General features: G+C 36.9%; 1 protein-coding gene across 3 annotated transcripts; it reads right to left on the bottom strand.

Moving 5' to 3' along the window:
• Positions 1-551: 551 nt before the first annotated feature.
• LOC113496262 (solute carrier family 12 member 9) lies at positions 552-24157 on the bottom strand. Of its 3 annotated transcripts, none has more exons than XM_026875439.1 (20): positions 23964-24157; positions 21085-21232; positions 16533-16655; positions 13838-13972; positions 13283-13417; positions 12626-12828; positions 12061-12265; positions 11273-11452; positions 10797-10886; positions 9981-10182; positions 9098-9299; positions 8205-8336; positions 7620-7727; positions 7026-7174; positions 6381-6572; positions 5614-5810; positions 4749-4873; positions 4015-4109; positions 3308-3431; positions 552-2100 (listed from the first exon to the last, which is right to left on the bottom strand). In XM_026875439.1, exons 2-20 carry the CDS (start codon positions 21215-21217, stop codon positions 2020-2022), a joined length of 2811 nt encoding a protein of 936 aa, XP_026731240.1. In that variant the 5' UTR covers positions 21218-21232; positions 23964-24157; the 3' UTR covers positions 552-2019. The 3 variants fall into 3 exon arrangements, with proteins under 3 accessions (XP_026731240.1, XP_026731241.1, XP_026731242.1); XM_026875440.1 differs by having other exon boundaries at positions 4749-4870; XM_026875441.1 differs by lacking the exons at positions 21085-21232; positions 23964-24157 and adding an exon at positions 18574-18796.
• Between the last annotated feature and the right edge of the window lie 71 nt (positions 24158-24228).

Genomic DNA, 24228 nt, shown 5'->3' with positions numbered 1-24228 from the left:
TTCTAGGTGGCTGATCAATTCTGTAGTTCAATAAGTTCTAGCTTATTATAATTGTTAATTTTTTATGCTGATATATGTCAAAACATGTTTGCACTTAAGGGTTGGCTCTGTCATTCCCTATTTTTACATATTTTATGTTGTATATGTTAGTACAAATATAAATTGAAAAATAATATTCTAGAAAAGTCACTCAGCTAAGTGTTATAGATGTATCTTTGTATTGATCAGCCTATTAGAAACTTGAAGGTCTATCAATGTATCTCAACAATATTATAATTGATTAAATATAAAGTACAAAATATCGATTGCATTAATTAATGATATGTGTCCTATAAAAAATCTTATTATAATGAATGTCAATAAAATAATTAAAATAAAAATGGTAATTGCTTAAAATTAAATAAAAAATAAATTAAAACTAGAAATATAATTTTTAACCCGCAAATGCCGCATAAAATAAAGAAAAATGCCATAAAAATAGAATAGTAATGGACATTTACGGGTTAAATAAAGTTATTTTTAAATGTTCGAGTAAATGGTGTTTTTTCAACGTCATAAGAATGGGTTAAGCTATTATCTACTTTATGTTCTAGGTAACAAGGCCTCTTATTTATAATTGAAGTCACGTAGCAAAAGTTGTGACTCGCACCGTATAAGAAATTAGTCAAAAATCCAAGAGTGAAAAACTTTGTCAATGCGTTGTTCGAATTCATAACCATTCGTAAATATAGCTTATAATAATATCAAATAATTAACACATAATAACCAATTAAAAATACACAGTTACATAAGAGATAATGTAGCAAAACGAATTATTATGAAAATGAAAATTATAATATACTTAAAAAATGGTTATTACGATATTCACAGATGTGAATATCGGTATGCCTTTGAAGTCGATTTAAAAAGATACAATATTTGTTAAATGAAAGATATTGAGTCATGAAAGAGAGAGTATTGAGAGAGAAATCTAATATCAAATGAATATGTTAATTTTGAAATTTAAATATAAATTCGTATTCCATGAAAAATGTTTCGATAAATGTCTACATACCATATTCAATTATTTAGATATACAACTTTTGTGTTATTTTTGGTATAAGCTCAGACATATTAAAATAGTCGAAAACTCTTCTGTAGTTTAGAAATAATCTTGAAAAAAAAGTACAAATTATATAAAAAAAACCTTACAGAATAAAAGCATGTCAATTTGTCTACATACATTTCAACAACAGCGTAAATTTTACTATTAACACTAAGTCATAATACAGAGTGCGCAAGCGCATGTTTGCACCAACATTTTACTAACTACCACAGACCAGATAGAAAATAGACGGAACATAGTGCTTTTCATAGCTTTGTTTTTTTATGTCAAAAGGGCCTACCCTAATCACTAACAGCTAAATACATGAAGGACAACGCAAGACATATAGGTGTCTATTTGCTTAGGAAGTTAAAAAAGGTAAACAATCTTGGTGTCATTTTGCCTAAAAAATCAGTTCAAAAATAAACTGCCTTTAAAAATCAATGTAAAACAGTCATAAAGATTGTTAAATCAAGTATACCGCTTAAATATAACAGTCGTTATTACTATGTATAATATATCCTGTAAAAAAAAGGTTACACCAAAATTGTTTACCTGTTTTATCTACTTAAACAACGGGAGTTTAAGGGCGACATTTTGTTATACGTCGATCTTCAACATGGATTTATATGTTTCATAGTGATCACGATAGTCCCTTCCGTGATTAAATGATGCAATTGAGTCAGAACTATTATATTAAGCACTCCATACGCTCAGTCTATCTTTTATCTCTTGTATCCCCACCACTTACAGTTGTGAGAGCGAGACAGCATTACACGGAGTAGAGCGCCATCTCTTTCCAACAACTGCAAGTCTTGTTTTAAAAGGCGATGGCAATACTGGTCTGCCTACATTTAGAGTTTGAATATAATTGGTCCATTTTCTATGATACGAGATCTAATAAATATATTAACGTATGCTTAGCTGTAGGCCGGTTATAAAGCGGTCGATGTGACGGACTTCAGGCCTCGGACGAGAATAGTTGGGGGGAGATCCTTTGTGAATTCATCAAGTACCTGTAGTTAGACAAAGTAATACATTAAACATGTTTCAGGATAGTTTATCAGATAGTAGAGTATCTTGGAAAGTAGGAATAAGTAAAAAATAACGTTGTAATGGATTGGTTGCTTTTTTCGGAGTTGATTACAATTTACAACATAGTTTAATCTTTCAACGAATTATTTTCATCACTCATGTTTGGCTGACAAAAAGATTTATTTATATATTTATGAGCCTAAAACAAAAGCTGTTCTCGTGCAAGACTTAAAATGAAGTCCAAAGAGTATTTGTCCTGAATACTCCATCATCTACAAGAAAACCTACAAATTAAAATTAGAGTGAAGTAGTAAAAGAGCGAGATATTTATTTGCAAGAATATGGGGAGCAAAGCAGAATGAATAGCTCGGTCAGGCCCTCACATACCATCGTAATTAATACAGTTGCTACAAATACGGTTTAAATTGAGCAATTTAAAAGTATATTGGTCATGCAACATTTACATTACGACTAAAATTATTAAAAGGTAATAAAAATAAATGATTTGAACATGGCACAAATTGGGGTATCAATTACGAGGTTATAAAAATTGATATCAATTGGAGCGTATAATAGGACACACATTATTAGTAGCAATTATTCCTGCACGTTTTGAGGTAATAGGGTCTTTGAGTAAATCTAATAATATAAATCTGTTTAGTCCGTCACGTGTTCCAACTACCACCTAAAATCTATCGGGGTCTCGTAGTATAACTGCACGGATAGCCGAGTTGTTGAGGTCACCACGCCAAACCCACTGAGCGCAACGTGCCACGAGTTTGATCCCCGCGTAGAACAGGATTTTTGTAATCCACGAATGCTTGTCTTAAGTCTGGGTGTCTTTGTGCATGTGATTTGTATGTTTGTGAAATCCACAAGGAATTAATTTCTAAATGCGAGAGAAGTTTAAATTGTGGGCACCGGCCGTTACAACGAGATCCATCTTTTACAGTCGTTACAACAGAAGCTTGAAAGTCTGACAACCAGTTTAATTTCGAGGTATCGTGATGCCTAGGTAACTGGGTTGAGGAGGTCCGATACAGTTTCTTGTAAAACACTGGTACTTAGTTGAATCTGTTTAGAATGGAAGCCGACCCCAACATATTGGGCAAAAAGGCCGATGATGATATGCTTACATTCTATGCTCTCTTATTAAGTATGAGGGTCTCGAAGTATAGTGAGTGTTACCTTGAGGTACTGCTGGCAGACGGTCTCGTCGTCCGGCGTGTAGGCGAGTCTGGGCGGCGCGGGCAGCTGCACGAAGGTCACGGCCGTCGCATCAGAACTGCGCTGCTTTATTATGTTGTTCACACTGGAATATAAATAGGTTTGTGTCATGAGCATGATCGTTTAATTTTGTTCTGTGTCGGGGTGTTATTTTTTTAATTGTTTGTTTGTATTTAGTAATATATGAGTATATTGACTAGTTGTCTCGTACTCTTAATACAAGCTTTGCTTAGTTTGATACTAGATGGCGTTGTGTGAAAGTTGTGGAATATAATATTATATTAGTTTTATCGACGTAACGTAGTGAAATTTTAGGAAGAACTATTTTTAACTTTGAAACGAGTCAGGCGACTAGTTTCAGATACAAACATGGCTACGGTATTTATGAGTGTGTGTTTCTCGACGAATAGTAATGATGAGGTATTGTATATGAAATATTTATCTAGCAATAGATCAAGATCAAAACACATGAGATCCTCCATTTTTGAAGTCGCTTGAATATGTATTTTCTTTTATTTATCTTTAAGTCGTGTTATGGTCAATTTGCATGCAAGGTTCATCCTAGTACCATATTTTACATAGAGCCACTATCTGTCCAACATAACCTATTCAGTTAATAATATTCTTTGGTAAATCCCCTTGCTAAGCAACTTTAATTAATAACTTACATCTGTAGATAGCTGACTGGTACTCTCTGGAACATGGAGTTGTCGTCCTCATTCTGAAACCTGCTGTAGTCGTCCAGTTTCGGCCACTCTGTTACCTGAGAAAAATAGTGAAAGAAAATTTTAAAGACTTTTATTATTAGTCTTAAGTCAATCGTTTATTTACCAATACACATACACAGGTTTATAAACGTTTTGATAGCAGGTTATGAATACAAATTAATATTCAGTTAGCATAAAAAATCCAAAAGTTGTTATTCCAAATAGGCCGATTTCCAGGCACTTTTAAAATGTTATAGTAATGGTAATGACTCTCTCTCCTATGGAGAAGAACCAGGAAGGAATTCCGTAAAGAAAATTCTATGAACAATTTTTACAAGGTGAGACCAACAATATTTAACTATGTATTTTTTTGTTGTTGTCTTAATCTATACTAATATATAAAGCTGAAGAGGTTGTTTGTTTGAACGCGCTAATCTCAGGAACTATTGGTTCAAATTGAAAAATTTTGTGTTGAATAGACCATTCATCGAGGAAGGTTTTAGGCTATATACCATCACGCTGCGGCTAATAGGAGCGAAGATACAATGGAAAATGTGAAAAAAAACAGGGCAGGTATAAATCATAACTTATATCTTCTAACCACGCGGACGAAGTCGCGAGCGCCAGCTAGTTAACGTTATAAAGTTACACATAAGATTACATTATTTTATTCAGCTTTATTTCGTCATACTTACAATGTGTGTAGTAGCATTAATTCTCAACAGTTTGAGTAGTTTATCCAATCTCTCTTCCACAGGGCGGCCGGCTGCCAGCGACTCCAGCGCGGAATGTTCCCCGACCGTCACCGTGCGACCGGCTTCTGGTAACAACAAGATATAGTCAATTCAAAGAAGATTCACTCATATTTGTGCGGGGTGTCATGTGTGGGTAGCTCTTGTGAACACAGTGATGTTGTGTGTTTACGAGCTTTGATTTGTGTCACTGTCACACAAGTTAAAGCTTCCATAATAAATAGTTGCCGTCTCGCGCTCGCACACATAGCGCCGCGGGTATCAATGAGTTGAACTATCTGTAAGGGCTGGCGAAATTACGAATGTTAGAACCAATATATATGCGAAAACCGATCAAGTGCGAGTCATACTTGCGTAATAGGATCCTTTCCAATAGAAGGTTCCAGGTTTTCTACTCATTCCATCAAAACAATCACTATAGTGAAACTCTACCAAAACAAGCACTGCTGGGTCTTACAACCCCAGCATCGTCACTGTTGGGACTTACAATCCCTATAGGTAATGGATATTGGAGTCTAGTGTCACCGTGTATGACATAAGTGTATCTAATATATAAAATTCCCTCCAAAACCGTTCGCGCGATTTTTATGAAATTTTGTATACATATTGGAAAGGGAGAATAGAACAAAATCTATTTTTCATACCCCTAAGTGATAAGGGTTGCCCACACTAAAAAAAGTAGTTTATTACAACGGACGAAATTTATTGTTTTTATAATGTGGCATTAAAAATACATACAACTAGAAATAACTTAATTTATTAGGCAAAACAACGTTTGCTGGGTCAGCTAGTTGGAGTATATAATCACCATGTATGGTAGTGTGTTGCGCAGCAGGCAGCGCGGCGGCGTGCAGGCGCAGGCGCAGGTGCTGCCAGCCGCGCGCCGAGCGCACCACGGCGGCCAGCTGCAGCGCGAACAGCCCGCGCACCGAGAACGGGTCCTCGCACGACGGCGACAGGACCTCCACCAGCCACACGTCTATGTACTTCAGTGAGGGGGACTTCCTGTCAACGTAGTGCTCAAAGTAAGACCACGTAAGAACAACCTTTTTTTGTTGCAGTTTACTTAAGCATACTGCATAGTCACAGGTTTGATCGATGCGTGGAACTAATGAAACATCCATAGCAGTTTGGAACCAAGTTTGAAATTTGTAGCAATTTCGAACAGACTTGGATATTCGAAGCAGATTTGTAAGGGTGTTCCCTTTCGTAGAAAATTTTGAACCAAGTATGTCATTCCTAGAACTTTTGAAACAATTGCGTAATTTAGTCAATTTCGAGCAAAGTTGAATATTTGCAGCAAATCTGAACGGAGTTTAACATTCGTAGCAATTCTGAATTAAGTTGCACATTTCATACACTTGTAGAAAATTTGTTTTGTGTAAACGTCAGTCTTCATGCAGTTAATCTCTATCATGTTTATTTGTCCAGATACAGCCCTAAAACCTTTTCTAATATTCTACCTGACCGAGTAGAAAAGACGATAAATCCCTATTTTGGACTACAAAAAATAAAAAAATCAACATCCTACTTAACTCATACCACATTAACTCAAGAATCAAACACAAAACTGACCTCTCCACATTCCCCATGTCCAGTTTATGGAAGTGCCGGCAGAGACACACGTTCTTGTTGACGCAGAGCACGTCGGAGACTATCCTCACGTACTCCGAGGCGGACAGGCGCGAGTCTGTCGGCTTGCGAGTCGGGAATATCACCTCGCCGGACTCCAGGTCGAAGATATCCGTCTTGTATGGTGATAGGGTGCTGAGGAGAACAAGTTAGTTGAGTTTAGAGTGATGTAACTAAGTATCTTTATCGGTCGTTGCCATCTTTGCAATGTTGCGTAATTAAACAAATGAATATTGGGACTTATCGACCCTTTAATCGATTTTTCTGCATCAGTAATTTACTACCACAGTAATAGCAATTTTTGCTGATCAATTTTTTTTAATTGTCATTAAAGAAAAATCGCCTCGACAATCAAAAAGCAATGTCGTTTCCGTATATTTTAGTGATTCGATTTCTATCGCTTGTACAAAAGTATCTTCTTACGGGCTCTGGTTTACAGAGAAGAGTTGTGCATTGTGACTCTACATTTTAATAGATTTTTAATTTTGTTTGAAAAAAGAAACGCAAACAAACTGAGAAACCTGTAATAAAAGACCTATCTGTGTTATTCGATTATAATGGGCTTGCCCAGTTGCAAAAGTGACTCACTCCCTGAAGAAGTCCCTGGGCGGCGCGGTGTCCCGGAAGCCCAGCAGCACGGTGTCGGGCTTCATGGCGCCCAGCCCCGCCAGCCGGGACAGCTGCGCGGCGCCGCCCCGGACGGACGGGGACAGGGATAGCTCCACGAAGGCTTTCACCTGGATACGGTTGAAAGCACTTTTATATGGAATGGAATCTTTTCTGTATAAAGTCATTGACAAAATAAAGGTAGCGCTTGATAATCTTAATACCAAGTAACAAGTCAATTAAGTTTAGAAACAATTTCATGACTTTGAAAGACTCTGCGACAAAAAACCGGAACTTCTACATCAATTTACCAAGTAAAAAGGATCTAAAAGCTCAATGAGTTGTTATTTATTTTGCTTTTTGATGAATAACTGGCCAAATTCCACTTAAAAAAACTGATGCCAAACAGTATGTTTTCGCATTGAAATTACTATAACAACAACTTTTATCGTCCCACTGTTGGGCTTCCCTTTATAGTGGTATTCTCTTCTGTCCTATACCCGTTGACATCGCTTTCTCTTTACTCTCTGCATGCGACTATACATGATTACTATCCCCGTTTTCTTGCTTCATTACCTTAAGATGATCGATGAGCTTGAGCCAGTACTTGTGTTCATCAGCCAGCGGGTCTCCCGCGCCGTCCAGCTCGCCCACTCTCACGTGACCCACTACAAACAGTCCGCCCTGAACATAGACATTACAGATATTAAGTAATGGTTAGAAGATATCGTGGTAAGGGGTATGATGGAGAGAAAACAACGACCCTGTACTATGATACTTGCAAAGATTTCTAAAACTTTTGGTTATGTTTAAACCAAAGGTATAGTCAGATGTCGAAAGTAAGCAAGCGTCGAGTAAGTCGATATTGAGTACTAATAAAGCTTGTATTTGTGTGTCACACTAACTAAAGCTGTTTTGTTGATTTAGTGGTTAGTGGCCCTGACTGCTATATCGGAGGTGCTGGGTTCGATTCCCACCTAGGACAAATGTTTGTGTGATGAGCACGATCATTTATTCTACTTCTGGGTGTAATTTATCTATACTATGTATGCATTTATAATTATTAGGTATATTTATCAGTTGTCTGGTACTAGATGGCGTCGTGGTGTGATAGTTGTGAAATATTATTGTTATTTGTATGGTCTTTTACTAGGAGTATACCTTTTTCTGGTCATTAACGAAGTCGATAAGCGGCGCCGACTGCCGCGGCGAGGCTATCAGTAGTAACATCTGCGGGCGCCAGAACTTGACGTGCTCCCGCCGAGGGTCCAGCAGCAGCAGGTACTTGCGGACCTGGAATTAATGGCTGGAGTTAGGGTCGAAGGTATTGATGGAGTAAATAATCTGGTGAAGTGGAAATATTGATGTGGTATATCACTAGGATATAATAAGCAGAAAGATTTTCGCTGTATATGAGAAAAAAGTACTCTGGTGCATACAGTATAATAACATTTAAACGATTTACAATATTGAAGTGACCCTAAACGTACTACTGTTTAATGGTCTTATGATTTTGGGTTTCTCTTTATATGCAAAATGGCTGTTTTAAAGATTTTCCATTATTACGAAGACTCTTTGTGCATATATATTTTTGTGAACAAGCATATCACCATGAAGTCTTACAATATCACTTTTGCCATCATTAAATCTTAGCATAGCGTGGAATGTGTCTAGTATCGTACCTGGTGGAAGATGAGCGCCTGGCTGAGGCTGCCCCACCTGGGGTCTGCGGCGGCGGGCGACAGCAGGTGCAGCCCCTGTGTCTAGTATCGTACCTGGTGGAAGATGAGCGCCTGGCTGAGGCTGCCCCACCTGGGGTCTGCGGCGGCGGGCGACAGCAGGTGCAGCCCCTGTGTCTAGTATCGTACCTGGTGGAAGATGAGCGCCTGGCTGAGGCTGCCCCACCTGGGGTCTGCGGCGGCGGGCGACAGCAGGTGCAGCCCCTGTGTCTAGTATCGTACCTGGTGGAAGATGAGCGCCTGGCTGAGGCTGCCCCACCTGGGGTCTGCGGCGGCGGGCGACAGCAGGTGCAGCCCCTGTGTCTAGTATCGTACCTGGTGGAAGATGAGCGCCTGGCTGAGGCTGCCCCACCTGGGGTCTGCGGCGGCGGGCGACAGCAGGTGCAGCGCCACCACCAGGGAGCCACACGCCAGCGCCGCGCCCAGCGCGTACAGCGAGCGCAGCCCGAACATCAGCCCCGCGCAGCCCGCCAGCCCCAGCAGCGACGTCACCCACGAGAACTGCTTGAACGACGGCCTGCGCGAATATTACTACTGTATAACTATGGAACGGGGCAGTCTTGCTGTCAAGTTACAAGACCGAATTGAGAACACCACGCTGTGTTTCAAAGGTAGGATTGCAGACGTCGGCAAAAAGCTGCTAAGCGAAAATGGCATTGTTAGGGCCACGTTACCAATATGGACAGTGGGATAGTGACAGGGCGCCTAGGAAACTATCTAAATGCGGTAAGATGTGTCGGCTGGTTTCATGTGACACAAAATAGATAACCGTGGAAGAATTTAGGGGCGACCTTTTGCCCAGAAATGGAACACAGAGGGCTGGACAGTAAATGTCATTTTTATTATTATTTAATAGATATGTTAAGGTTGTTGTTGTTTCAATTTTGTTGTTGTTTGTATGCCTGGCCACGTAACCAAATACATATTAGCGCAATGAAAAAACATACGTAATAAAACTGAACATAAAATGTTGCATGGAAATAGATATGAGTAGAGAAAACAAATCGACAAAGTCTTAAATACTTTGCAGTAGTTAGTTACTTGATTTCAAAGGAAATGCATTTCGGTAGACTTTCAGGACACTAGAAGACAATTTTTTTAGTTTCAAAAGCACACCTATGTGACGAAAACGCAACAAAAATCATTTTCATTTCAATTAACTTAATCCTCAAAAATCTTTACAAACAAGAAAACTTACCTAAAGTTAGGTGCCGAAGCGAGATCCAATCCAAGACAGGCAAGATTGATGGCGAAGTAGCTGGTCATGAAGAGTACGGAGTTGACCTGGGCGATAGCGTTGAGGGAGTCCGCCATGATGCCCACCTGGACCAGCAGCCAGGACGTGATGACGGCCACCACGGGGTTCCCGGAGCGGGAGACCATGGGCTTCAGGATAAACCCTGGGGAATACACGGTAGGTGTAGTAGAGTATAATCCCGCGGTCGGTGTATGAAGGATTGCAAAGCATTGCCATACACCGACACAAAAACGCGGATGACGTAGCACGGCGGTTCAGGTTTAGTCAGTTAAAGTCTGGCACTATCCATTTCCTCCCCCGAGGGAGTGGGTGTCCAAGAGAATGATGCACGTTGAGTTTTTCATTTATAAAAGAGTCTGAATTCATAATTTGTAATTTTACTTGTTTTAACCGACTCCCGCATTAAGGAATTTAATCCTTGTATATCGGGGGTTGTTCGAAAATTCAGTCACATGCACAAAGACACCCAGACCCGGGACAAGAATCTGTGGGTCGCACCATTGCTTGTCCTACATCGGGATCGAACCCGCAACATGTCGCTTTCAGTGAGTGGTGACCTCATCCACTCAGCTGTCCGTGCAGTCAAAGTTGCAATCGTGGGTTAAGTTTGTGACTACATATATTGTTTTTGAAAATTAACTATTTAGCGTTTACGTCAAATATAAGCAGATATATTATTTGTCTTCGAAGTGAAGATCTTTTTGAATTTATCTTCACGAACTGTTATAACTATAATATCAATAGACTCTTACTCACCGTATATATTGTCCTTAGCTAATGCTTCCAGAACTCTTGAAGCTCCGATTAAATTGGACAGACCAGCTGAGAATGTGGCCATGAGCATACCTAGGGGGAAAATAATATTATTTAACTATAATGTATCAATGTAATAATAATCTATGAGAGCATCATCATTATGTCGTTGAGATTGTACTACTAGAAAAAGGTTTTTAAAATTCATTCTACTTGTCTCCTCCTAAACGGCTGGACAGATTTGAATGTTTTATAGATTTTTTTTTGTTTGCATTTCACATTTTTTTCTGTATGTTTGCAGATGCAATGCGATTCATAGCGTTATTGGACCTACAAACACCATATATAGTATAAAAAAATGGTATTTTGAACTCAAGAAAGATCTTTACAACTACTCCCATGCTAAAGAAAGATCTATAAACGAACTGTCGAGCCAAACTAAACTATATTCCATTCCAATAAATCACAAAATCACTTACCAACGGCAATAAATGGCGGCCATATATTGATAGGCAGTAGGTACACGTAGTTGTTGTGCAACAGGTCTCTGGTACAAGTGGCGGCGGTCAGCACGCTCAGCGCTATGTACGATATGAAGGTGAACAGCAACGCCGTTAGGGTACCGAACGGTATGCTGCGAGATGGGTTCTTTAGTTCACCTAGAAGATATAATAGTTATAGAAGAATACCATAAATAATAATAATAAATTAGTTATGCACAAAACCAAGATCCATACACAAGTTAATAAACAATAGTGAGGTAGTGGAGTAGGGACTTAGTCCGCTGTACTAGTTTCCACATAAGGGAAATCTAGTCTACTTACAATAGCACCCGAGATGCTGTGTCGACTTCCACGCAGCCGACTGACAAATGAAAACTCGTCTTAACGTTATCTCCTGAGACTTAACTAACTTATTAATTATTTCATGGCACTGAAAACTATTGTATAGCATGGTAAAATACCACATTTCTAGGTTAGGTCCTGCAAGAATACTTTTTATAAATCAAAACTGCTGGAAAACTGCTTATGTAATTTTCACTACATTGCCAGGTATATAATATACACTATAATTACATTGCCAGGTAGTGAGTTGCCAGCTCAAATATCCCTTATTATAGCATTACTAGCTATTATACCAATTTTGGACTGCCACAAGGTTTTTACATCCCAGTGTGTGGTTGCCATTGCCCAAGGTCATTCGTGATGCGGCAGATACCACCAACCCTGATACATTCATCAATTAATTACCATTCATAACTCCTTACCACTCATGTTAGCTCCAGCCATGACACCTGTGACTCCAGTGAATAGGACTCCGAACACTGATGCGAAGTCCACCATCTGACCGTCAGCTGTGGTATAGTCCCGTCCGTAGTTCGGGTACAGGTTATCGTAGAGAGTGGTCGAGTTCAGACCGGTGTAGTAAAATACTGTGTCGTTCACGATGTGGTTTGTGTCTGGCTTGTCAATCTGGAAAATTATTTGTGGTTTTTGAGTTACAGTTGAAGAGTGTAGCATATACGGATAATTTAGTAACAGGTTTTATTGCTAAGGAGACCAAATTATATTTAATAAAACGGTTGAGTGCGAGTTGTTATAGCGACATTGAGGGTTCTGTACAAAAAGGCTGAAGAGAAAATTCGCAAAAAATTGGTGTACTAAACATTGATTTCCGAATTCTAGTTATTGTTTGTTGTATCTAATCTTTGAAATATTTTAATGAATAAGTCTTTAAAAATTGAAACTATCTACCTAACATGGGTGAAGAGATAAAGGTGTTAATATTTTCTATTCTGCTGCGATAATGCCTATGCTGACAGCTTTACTTACTGAGGCGAATGGAGTCACAAAGAAGCTAAGGAAAGCGCTTCCGAGGCAGACCAGCATGGTGAACCAGATCGCCAGACTGGTTCTGGCGAAGAGAGAGGCGCCGGCCAGCGACACGCCCAGACCGATGGCGTTGAGGCAAGAGCGGTACAGGAAGCGGTACCACCAGCCGTCTGGTATGCCCGGGTTCGAACCCACTAGGTACCCTAAAATAGGCAAATGTTTTTATTTAGAAGCTGTTTCGTCGTTAGTCATATTTGGTTCTAAAGTGAGGCGTTTGGTGGGATAAATTGGACACCCCGTCTGAGAAACTAGTAAAAGAATCAGGGCCGGAACTAGGGGCCCCGAGGCCTCGAGGCAACAAAGGAGTGAGGGCCCCCTTGGTTCAAGCTATTTTCATTCAGTGAAAAATTTATCGAGCTTTTCTTAGATGCGTAGTGACAATAATGTGGGCTTCTACCGTGGTATCATTTTTTTTTTCACCGGGTCCCCTGGTCCCCTGGTCATAGTGGGCCCCTAGGCACTGGAATAAAGTGCCTTATAGATAATACAGCACTGGAAAGAATTACAAATGTGATCGTATGAGAGAAATATGAAAAAGAAATACAAGAAAATAAAATAAAAATGCACTGAATTTTCTCAACTTCTGTAATAACTCACCATTTTGTCCAAAGTTTTCAACTAGAGCTTCCGTACAAGCTGATATACAGAGGGCGCTGGAGACGACGTTTGCAAAGAAGAACAATGTTCCCACAGCGCCACCGAACTCCGGACCTAGAGTCCTGCTTATCATAACTGTGATCATAGTTAAGGTATATAGCACACAAAAAATACCGCTGAAATGTGAGTTGGACTAGCGACATCAAGGATTCAGTAAACAGATTAAAGGAAAATAAATTAAGATAAAGATGCTCACCCATTTATTATATAGTCATATCCAAGGAAACCTAACTATAACTGTTATTTATTGTAATAGCGGCAACGGAAGTCCGCCATAATTAAGTTAAAAAATATCTAGTTACTATAGTTTCTGAGATTCAGCCTGGTGACAGATGGACTGAAGGCCAGTCGGATAGATAGCGGAGCCTAAGTTAAATGTACTTTTTGGATACGTGAGCCTAACAGAATATTCTGTATATTTGTAACACAAACCGACCATCACTTATCCTACAGCCATCCTTGAATACGACACTCAATATATTTGTTTAAGGATACAATAAACACCTCCGCCTTCAACAGCACCATTAGTGGAGATAGCACAGATAGAGGTCACGGTGAATATCACGATGAGGTACGCCATGCCGAACTGCGCGAGTGTCACCAATAGCCCAGCGTTGCCTACTAGGTAACCTGGAATAAAAAAATATATTACATTATTATAGTCGACTTTGGTGTCCCAACAAACGCTTTATTGCCAAATGATTGGCAATAGGGAATTGCAGGTACATACAATTAAAACGAGATGGACAACACATACAACACCCCTGCACACAAGGGTATGAATATTAGATAGTGCGATAATTAATTTGCGTATAGAATTTTGTGGAAATCGGTGAAGTCGTTTCGGAGGATTATGGTAACTTAACTACCATTCTGACACGAGAGTTTCATAAGAGATCCTTAAGATTCTTCATTTATTAGTCAAAGCTAATATTTCGAGCTTCAGTTTAAATCAAAGGCGTTTAGCGGTTTGAAGGTTAAATACTTGCAAATAATTTTATAGTTATATTAATACATAATGCGGAACACGTTTATTGCATTCCACAATGTGAACTTAGGTGGCAGGTAGGTACATGATATTTTATGGTTTAAGTTTAAATTAATCTAACGTTACAAATACCAAAACCAATTAAAACTCATAATATTTCTAATTATGTGTACAACTTCCATAAAATGACTTAATCAACTACAAACCTATTGCATTTTATCAAGACAATAACTATTGTTGTCTTAGCAACAATTACCCATTTTCATACCTCTGAGTATCAATGGGAGTCGCAGGTCAAGGTGGCGCTACTGTCTAATAAAACTGTCATTTTGACGTTAAAATGTACTGTAAGATTTTAGTTCTCATTTTCGACACCCGCATTGATAAGTTTGTAAATCAACAATAGGTTTATTGTTTTTAAATAACGGTTATTCTGTATTTAGGTTAGGATGACAGCATTTTTAATTGGTTAGAAAATAAATTAAATAGGCAATTTTAGTATTACATAATATCATGTTTTGGCCTTTTTGATATTTTTTTCTTTTGAGAAGGACATTAAACCACGGAATTTGTTCAAATAATCATAATAACAGCTTTGATATGTCCCACAGCTGGGCACAGACCTATTTTTAAATAAAGAAAGATTGACGCTTCCTTACTAGTATGCTCAAAGTTAGCTTAGTCTGACTTTCGACTTTTTATTTTACTTAATATGTCAATCTATTTTTTTATCAAAAAAATACATACGGAACAGTACAAATAGTAGTCGTAGCTTTGACATTTTAAAACCAACATTACAATTATAAAATAATTATCGTTTGACGCCAATACGTAAATTAACGCTAGATAATTCAACTTTGTGGTCATTGAGTCATGTGACAGATAAGATTTGTATTCAAACAAAAACAATACACAAATTGTGACGTGACGTCACTTCGTTACATTGTTTAGTTAGATATCTGAATTATAATATTTAAATACAAATGCGTAGAGGACTGGAACAGAGGGTTAAAATGGTATGAGGAAATATTGACATTATCCTCAAGCTCTCCTTTGAGGATATTTTTTACATATATAGAATATCTACGATATAGGAATGAAATTGCTATAATAAAAATCTTAGCAGGTGAACTGAACTATCAAATATATTGTTTGCCTAACTTTGTGTTAAAATCTTGTTTGAGAGGTTTGTAAAAGAAGGCGGGGAATTTGACTATCGAGCAGTGGGTGATTAGATCGGATTTTAATAATAATAATCTTTATTTTTCAGACAACATACAGTCCATTTTGTTAGTAAAAACACAACTTATAATTATTGTTAGTACATAAAAAGAATTTAACACAAATCGATTTTCACGCCTTCCTCACAACTAATTTAACAAAATGCCTAAAAATAGGAGAGTACAGATTCTCCGCCACTGTTTTTAGGATGCTGTTGTTACTCGCCCGAATCCTAGTTATTATTGATGCCGTTTTCTTTCTTATTAAAGCGTAAAAGTCATCAGTTTGATTTTCCGCGAACATTTCCGATGCACTACAAAAGCGGGGTAGTCCCAACATCATCCTAAAGATATTATTATATTGGACACGCAGGGCGTCCAGCGATCCTTTGGTACAGCCGATCCATAGACCCCCCGTGTACAGACCCTGGCAATACGCTTTAAACAGTGTAATTTTAACCTGATCGGTACAACGGTGAAATCTACGTGCCAACATATTACCTCGGACCGCCAGCGCCCTACGCTCCCTCTCAACATCTGCATTGTCTTTAAGGTCGTCTGCAAGTATATGCCCGAGATATCTAAAGCTATTTGTTCGTTTTATGTTCATGCCATTCAGGGTAAAAATTGGTATATGATCATTTTAATCTTAACAGTTTCGTTGAACACTGTGTTTCGATGCGACTACCTATCTTACTTACACAACCCATTTGTTGCCCGCGACTTCGTCCGCGTGGTTAGACGATGTAAGTTATGTTTTATATCTGCCCTGTTTTTTCCACATTTTCCATTGTATCTTCGCTCCTATTAGTCGCAGCGTGATGGTATATAGCCTAAAACCTTCCTCGATGAATGGTCTATTCAACACAAAAAGATTTTTTCAATTTGAACCAGTAATCTCAGTTCCTGAGATTAGCGCGTTCAAACAAACAAACAAACTCTTTAGCTTTATATATTAGTGTAGATTAGATTTGCTACTTACCCATTCGTATGAAGACCAGCGCACTGAACATGGACAACACGACGGGACAGAAGACGCCGGCGAAGGTGCCGACCTTCTTGATGCCGGGTCGGTCCGTGCGAAACTCTCCGAACTCCACATAACCTTGGAAGAAGAACAGAATAAACAAATGAGATAAGGAGTTGATTGTTCTTGGTTTTACTTTAGCGAGTCCTGAGGACATATCGTCAATTCTTAAAGTGTTATTGCCGTTGGGGAAGAGTGACAGCTCGTTTCACGACAAACAGTGGCGTCTTTCTCAAAACCAACATCAAAAGCGTTTTTAATTCCGGCAGTATCGAAAAATACTCTAGAAACGTTTATTATGACAAATCTTATGTCTCTTCGAGCACAGCAATAAAATATTTTGCCTGCGGAGAGGGATGGGCACAAAATTATTCTTTAAAATTGATAAAATATAGTACAAGTACACGAATAATTTGCAAATAACAAACACTTAAACATAGTTAGATTCACTAAGAATTGAGAGTAATACACCAATTGAGACAAAAACGTTTTATTGTCCTGATGACGACCTCCGTGGTCGAATAGCTTACACACCGGTTTCAAGGTGTCGCTAGCTCTGAGGTCGCGGGTGCGATCCCCGGTCGGGTCAATGTAAAAATCACATTTTCTATATTGTCTCGGGTCTGGGTGTTTGTGGTACCTTCGTTGTATCTGAATTCCATAATACAAGTGCCTTAGCAACTTACTTTGGGTTCAGAACAATATATGTGATGTCGTCCGCATTTTATTTATTTATTTGATCTTCAACAATGTGTCTTGGTTTTTGACGTAACGGTAGGAGCCCCTTTGATCCCTCCTCAAATTGTAAAAGCAAGGCCTCACTTAAACTATCTAGTATAGAGAAATTCATCTAAGTTTCGAGGGGGATTCCAAATAGTAGGCATACAAAGACCACCCTTATTTAGAAAAAGTATTCATGAGTAACACCAATTTGACCTATACGGGTATTGAACCCCCAGAACATCGCAAACAGCACTAATTGGCGTGGTGACATTCACTAATCGTCATAATTAAAATAGTATATTTCAATTTTGTAAATGTTAATGTGCAGTTAAACACACATTATCGTACTAAATGCATATAAGGTGAAATTATAAGATAGTCATAGTAATGTCTGGACATACAGAAGAGCTACACGACTGCATGAACGTCAATAAAATCCCGTACATTTGAAGTTTTCTTATCAATACCATATAACAGTGTTTGGACCTTCGGATGTTCTGAGGTCAGCAATTTTGTTAAGACACGTGCAAACTTTGACATTAAATCTAGATAACAAGATTAATACGAAACATTCACGTAAATCTGAATACACAGAAATGTTTGAGAATATTATAAGTGACTGCATGCATATTGTATCCGACATAGCCCTGTGAACTACCTTTGAAAGACTAATGTGGACAGTAATGGTGTGACGATTCATTATTTATAGTATCGTTCGATTAGCAGAATTTTCCCATCATAAAATTTGCTAGTTTCAATTCTATTAATGATAAGACCAACCTATAGATCGCAAACTACTGCAAAGGACTTCTCCCCATATAGCATGTACCATGTTTAAGCACTCATTAAAAATTGTTTTCTTTCACACTTTGTATCTTGATAAACTGATTACAGGGCTCAAAGGATCAGCTAGCTTATATCTACTGTAGATGCACTGAAAACATTATATAAATGCAGATATATTCTGCATAAATCTCTTATAACGCAAATACGATCGTAAAAATATTAAAATACTCTACAAAAGATGAGATAAGATACTGAAAGATTAAATACAGTAAAGTGCACATTGATTTTTTATCAGTAGTGAAACATTAATTCTTTACAAAAAGGCCTGCAATTTGTATAGGTATTGAATATTAACAGTATTTTTAAAGTATACTCACCTACCCCTTGCAAAATTAAAACCAATTTCATACCTTAATGATACGTAGCACTGAACTCTTGTCACTCACTTTTTTTTAATACAAAATTATATTTTTGATTAAAACCTCACCTTCGACACATTTCTCCGGCATATCGAACGAGTTCACTAACTCACCTCGACAACACTACTGATTATAGTAACTACAAGCTAGAGATCACAGCTGCGACCTCTATTAAACTACGCTGCTCTAGGTTGGTTAAGTGCAAGCTAGACGATCAACGTTACGTACGTATACGCTAAAGAAACATTTATGACAGTCATCCTTTCAATTTATAACTGTAAACTTAACTTTGACTGTAATTATTTGTTGTTAAAACAATAGAAATACGTCTTCGAAAGAAATTTGAACTGTTTGATTTTATTTTTCGTCTTTATATCGCGGTTTATGCGATACATCCTGGTAAGAGACGGAACAGATTGCGGGGCCTTAGTAATATTATAACGTTTTTACCATTTGGTTACGGAACTCTAAAAATTGGACAGCTTTCCATAGTAAGAATTTGAATAAATATCCATTGAAATGTTTAAGTGTAAATAGCGTAAATGTCTTTAATTGTCAAATTTTGGTTACAGATCTTTGACTGCTAAGGCCCAAAATGTTGATTCTCAAAAAGTGATTAAGTAATTGGACAGGTGAAGCGTACTATAATAAGAGGTCAGTTGATCACAGTTACGAGTTTGACGTAATGTTTATCGTCCTCGGTCGGACAATGCACAGATGTCACACCAATTTGAAGAGAAAACGCGCGGAACAACTCTAGTAAAGTAATTATAAGTTAAGTTTATAATGGGGTTATTTGGAGACCTTCTATGTTAATAAATCAGCCTGTATTTGACCCATAGCTAGAGGGCGCGACGTGTCGCGGTTTCGATCCCCGCATAGGACAAGCGTTTGTGTGATCAATCGAATGCGTATCCCGAGTCTGGGTGTCTTTGGGCATGTGACTATGTTTGTAAAGATCCCCGCGATGCAAGGATAGTCGATGTAAGGAAAATAGTTGGGCATAGTCTTCTCCCCAGATATTCAGGATCTCTGAGGGAATAACAGTACCTAACAGGTACTTTTTCAGCCGGTTAGCGATTTCAGATGAACAATTCTAATGTCAAATATTATTGAATACCTTATCTAGCTACCATAGGCTTTTTGCTGTGTTAATGATGATGATTATTTAATCTTACAATAGCTAGTAAAAACGTCATAAAATAAGAGAAAATACATAACTAGGCACTGCAATATGATAGATAGACCAATTTGCACTTTATGTATATAAGTTTAGAGTTCATTTTCCAATGTAGCGGTCAAATGTGAGTCACAAATGGCGGATATGTTAAGACATAATTCTGTATCATGTTTTGATATAATTGTTACTGCATTCTTGGTGTGTTATGACTACAGACTTGTGTTACATGACTAAACCTCAAGTGGTATGACCGTCGTGGGTTCAAATCACGCACCAATGCCTTCTTAACCCCCACCGCAAATGCAGGGGTATTATAAGTTTGACGTATCATGGGTTCCTAATGGATTGAGGGATTACAATTTAGTGTGTTTTCTAAAAAAGGTGAATTATGTGTGAGCGTTCTTAGATATTTCTGATAAAAATCCGTCGAGCCGTTAAAAAGGGTGGGGTAAATAGGAGTGGGGTATGAAAGAGCACCGAAATAAAATACCGTTGATTTAATCATTAGAGTTCTCAGTTTTGTTTGATGATAAAATAGGAGGTGGGGAATTCTGCTAAAGATAATTTTTAATATTTTTCTTGTTTAATTCATGTCAATGGCATTAACAGCTGTTAACGGCTACGGAACCCGAGAGCCGCGATTGTCGCAAACGGATTTGTTTTCAAATGAAACTTAAATAGATATTCATGGATTCAGTTTTATACTAGCCTTCAATCATATTTTACCAACAAGTTTACTACGGTAAAAAAATACTAGTACCTATGTTTAAAAGAGTCAAACTGTACAAAACTGCAGCTGCCAAGTCAAGGTCATTTGGACAATCAACTGGCGTTTCGTTGTTTTGCACAATATAAGTAACAAAAACGAAATTAAAGTTTCTGCTGATTTTGCAGTCCAAGGACGGTATTACACTTAACCTTAGTGACAAATTAGTTGAATAATTATGTTGGGACTATATGGCTTCTTACTCTAGTTCTTTAATATACCTATGAAGTTTCAAGGAACATACTAGACTTAATAGATTTATTAATAGCTTAGGGAACATAGGGATTTATTATTTTGACTATTAGATAGAGTTCTATACCTGAATAAGAACCCTAATGCTAAGTCTTCGCTATCCTTTGTTCATCAGACTGTATCTTTTGAAGCCATAATTGATACAATGACAATTTTTTCAGAGACACTGTGTTTGTATTGCCTCTTTAACATATAGAAATGGAGTTTAAACAACAGTTGTTACAGTCATATATTAGATAGAATACAAACTATTTTGCAAGAAATATTTTTCTTTAGCTTATTTGTACAAAAACCTTGGTGTGATCAGATCACACTGCACTAGACCAATTTCTTAGCAATTTATTTAGTGATTGTAAAGTGTAAATTGATTTCTAATATTACCTTCACCAACAGGTCTGTTGGAGGGTCCTCCTCTGCCTATCCTCATTCTCAGTTTGTTCATAAGGCCCGCCTGTCTAGATATATTCGCCTGACTGTTCACGCTGGGCGACAGCGGGTCCAAGGTCTCAGCCATGTTTTGGCTTCGTCACTGAAATCAAGAATTGTGTTAAATTGATATAAAACGGAATTGTAACTTGTAATACCCTGTTGATTGTATTTCAATTTGGGATACTACAATATTCTACACAGTCAATCTAATTTTAATGTATTATCTAAAGGATAAAGTTATAAGCAAAACTGTTTACTTTACACTTTGTCGATCTATAATAACATATGGCATCTCGGCATGGGGTGGTGCTAGGAAAAGTAACCTTTTAGAAATAGAAAGAGCTCATCGATGTATATTAAAAGTGATTAATTTTAAGAATTTTAGGTATCCTACGACTGCATTGTATAAGGAGTTTGAAGCCCTTAACATTCGCCAACTATTTATTAAAAACATAGTCCTGAGACAACATTACCGTGAAAGACCTTGTAACAAATCGATTAGAAGGTCACATGAAGTATATGATGTCCCAGCATGTAACACTTCTTTTGCACATTGTTTTTCCTTCTTTCTAGCTCCATTTTTGTACAATCGTATAAGTAAAATTAAACCGCTAAAAGACATGACAAGATTTGTTTGTGGAAAGGCACTGGAAGAGTTTTTGTGTAAATTAGACTATGAGCGGACTGAAGAACTTTTACAAATATATAAATAAATATTAAATAATACATACACATAACACATACTTATATTAACAAATAATAACCTATATAAAAAAAGAACATTCTATATATATAAACTATATACAAATATACATTTAATTACATATATAATACAAAAAAAAAAAAACATTATATAATTACACATTTAAAATTATAAATTCTACCAAAATACATGCAAATATTAAACAATAAATTAAAAAGAAAAAAAAAATGTATATTATATATACATACACAAAAAAAAATAAATAATAATAATAATGCAAAAAAAAAAAAAAAAAAAAAAAAAAAAAAAAAAACGTGGCTTACATTAGTTTTTTTACCCAATTAATTTTAATATCTTATTGTTTTGATTTGCGTTGTACTTTTTGTCTGTTAACTTTGCATATACTACTTGTTTGTGCAAACTTTGTTATCGGCATTCATTCTATTCATTAGTCAATAGAAAGAACATTCATAGAAAAATGTTCTGTAAGTCTTTATGAATACGACTGGTATTTCCTGGAGCGAGAATCTTACCTTGCCGTAACACAGTCTTGACTAGCACGGGAGGTAAAGAACTATATATCTGTGTATACCCTCATTTAGATTTACTAAATATTTTGTTGTATGCTTTGTACATTTCATGCCAATAAAGTTTTATTATTATTATTATTATTATTATAAAAACAGCTCCCTATTTAAACTTCTTGAACATCAACATTACACTCGACAGATACTACACTGAGTAGCCTACCCAACTTTGATATCACAGAAACTTAGTGGGTAGGAGATTGCCCAAATGTTAAAAAAAAAATATTTTGGCTTCTCATTTACTTTGAAGTATATGACATAGCATAGTCTTTGAGGATCTGACTCTCCCTGTGACACGAGGATTAAATAGCTTAGTGTGGGAGCAGATAATTCAAAAAATGATAATGTGACACAAACATTACATTTTAAATTGTTTGAAATTCATGTGCATATGCCATAGCAATAACATGCAAGTCAAACTTCATAAGAAAACCAGAAAACCTTGGGTTTAAGGGTATGTAAAACTACATCAGATGCTTACATGGAATTTAAAACTGTAATTTCACGTACTACATCAACTATAGAAAAAAAAAAAACAATCTTAAAATTTATTTAATGTACCTAATTCCTTTATTATTCCCAGTTATTATTTAATTGTAAGAGATTATTAAATGATGTAACAGCTTACTCATGAGTATTATAAAAATTATAAAAAGAAAAATTGTAAGAGAATTATACTTTAATACAATATTAACAATGAATCGCAAACACTTCCTTTAAAAACAATAGTTATGTGAACTAGGCAATACTGAACAACTTTACATATATTATGTATTGTTTCATTATTGTTAATATTTAGTAGGTACTTATTCTATTGCTTTCATAATTAGATTTGCATACGTATGTATTCTTAAGTGCAGATGTCCTGAAGAAAAACATTATCAGAGATTACTAAATGATGCAACAGTTTACTCTAGCGGTTCAGGGTTGTCTGACTAGTTTCAGACCCAACTGAAGTCCTTAATCAAGTTCTAAGTAGCATCATTTAATAAGGAATAATTCTCACAATAGTTAGTATAAAATGATCAGAGATACCAGAGTTCAGATTTTAATTTGTGTTTGTTAATAAAAATAAAGTTGTTAAATGATATTGTTGATTTCTAAATAGACCAAATCCTATTCATCTAGTTACTTCTACAAATAATCTAAGATATTTAAGGCAGGCAGCCTTGTTGGGATTCTACAGATGTACAAAAAGTTTAACTTAGGTCATTGTTTTACAAGCTATTAGCAGGCTCTTGTAATACTTGTAACAACTACAAATAAACATACAGATCATGTTTTAGTGCGATTTGGCGTGATAAGTATCTCTGTTGACCTAAATTATGGCTAGTGACATCATCAAGGCTGAATCTGTGCCTAGGGATTAGTTTTAACTTAGTTTTCCAGACAATTCTCAAGATAGATAATTAGCTTTATACATTTACCCTCTTGCAGACATTCAGCAGGTGTTCACCAATTGTTCGGTAGTAGTTAGCATAACGGATTTATACCTAACAATCACTATTGTTAGCATGAATCATAATAACAAAAATACTCACCGCTTATAAAGTCAAATAGATTAATTCCTTCTAAAATTATGTTTAATATTATCTGTATCTGCTTATAACATGGCTTCGTGACTGATCATTTTGTTATTTAACAAAGAAACTAAATACGGAAATATTTACACCACACATCGACAACACAGCCGCCGAACTGACGTTAACTGTGTCACTGTCAAAGTCGAATGAAGTGTGTCAAATTGTTTTTTTTTTTGTTTAGGTTAAAGATAATAGTAATTTCGTCTTTTTATTCACGGAAAAA

Source organism: Trichoplusia ni, chromosome 7, assembly GCF_003590095.1.
Source record: "Trichoplusia ni isolate ovarian cell line Hi5 chromosome 7, tn1, whole genome shotgun sequence".
NCBI lineage: Eukaryota > Metazoa > Arthropoda > Insecta > Lepidoptera > Noctuidae > Trichoplusia > Trichoplusia ni.
The sequence above is the reverse complement of the archived record's forward strand: the minus strand, read 5'-3'. Positions and strand labels throughout refer to the sequence as shown.

Coding starts and splice junctions, on each gene's coding strand:
- LOC113496262 (XM_026875439.1), bottom strand. CDS start 21,217: ATGGCTGAGACCTTGGACCCGCTGTCGCCCAGCGTGAACAGTCAGGCG. Junction 16,656..21,084: donor CAACAGACCTGTTGGTGAAG/GTAATATTAGAA, acceptor TCTTCTTCCAAG/GTTATGTGGAGTTCGGAGAG. Junction 4,110..4,748: donor TTAATGCTACTACACACATT/GTAAGTATGACG, acceptor TATTTTTCTCAG/GTAACAGAGTGGCCGAAACT.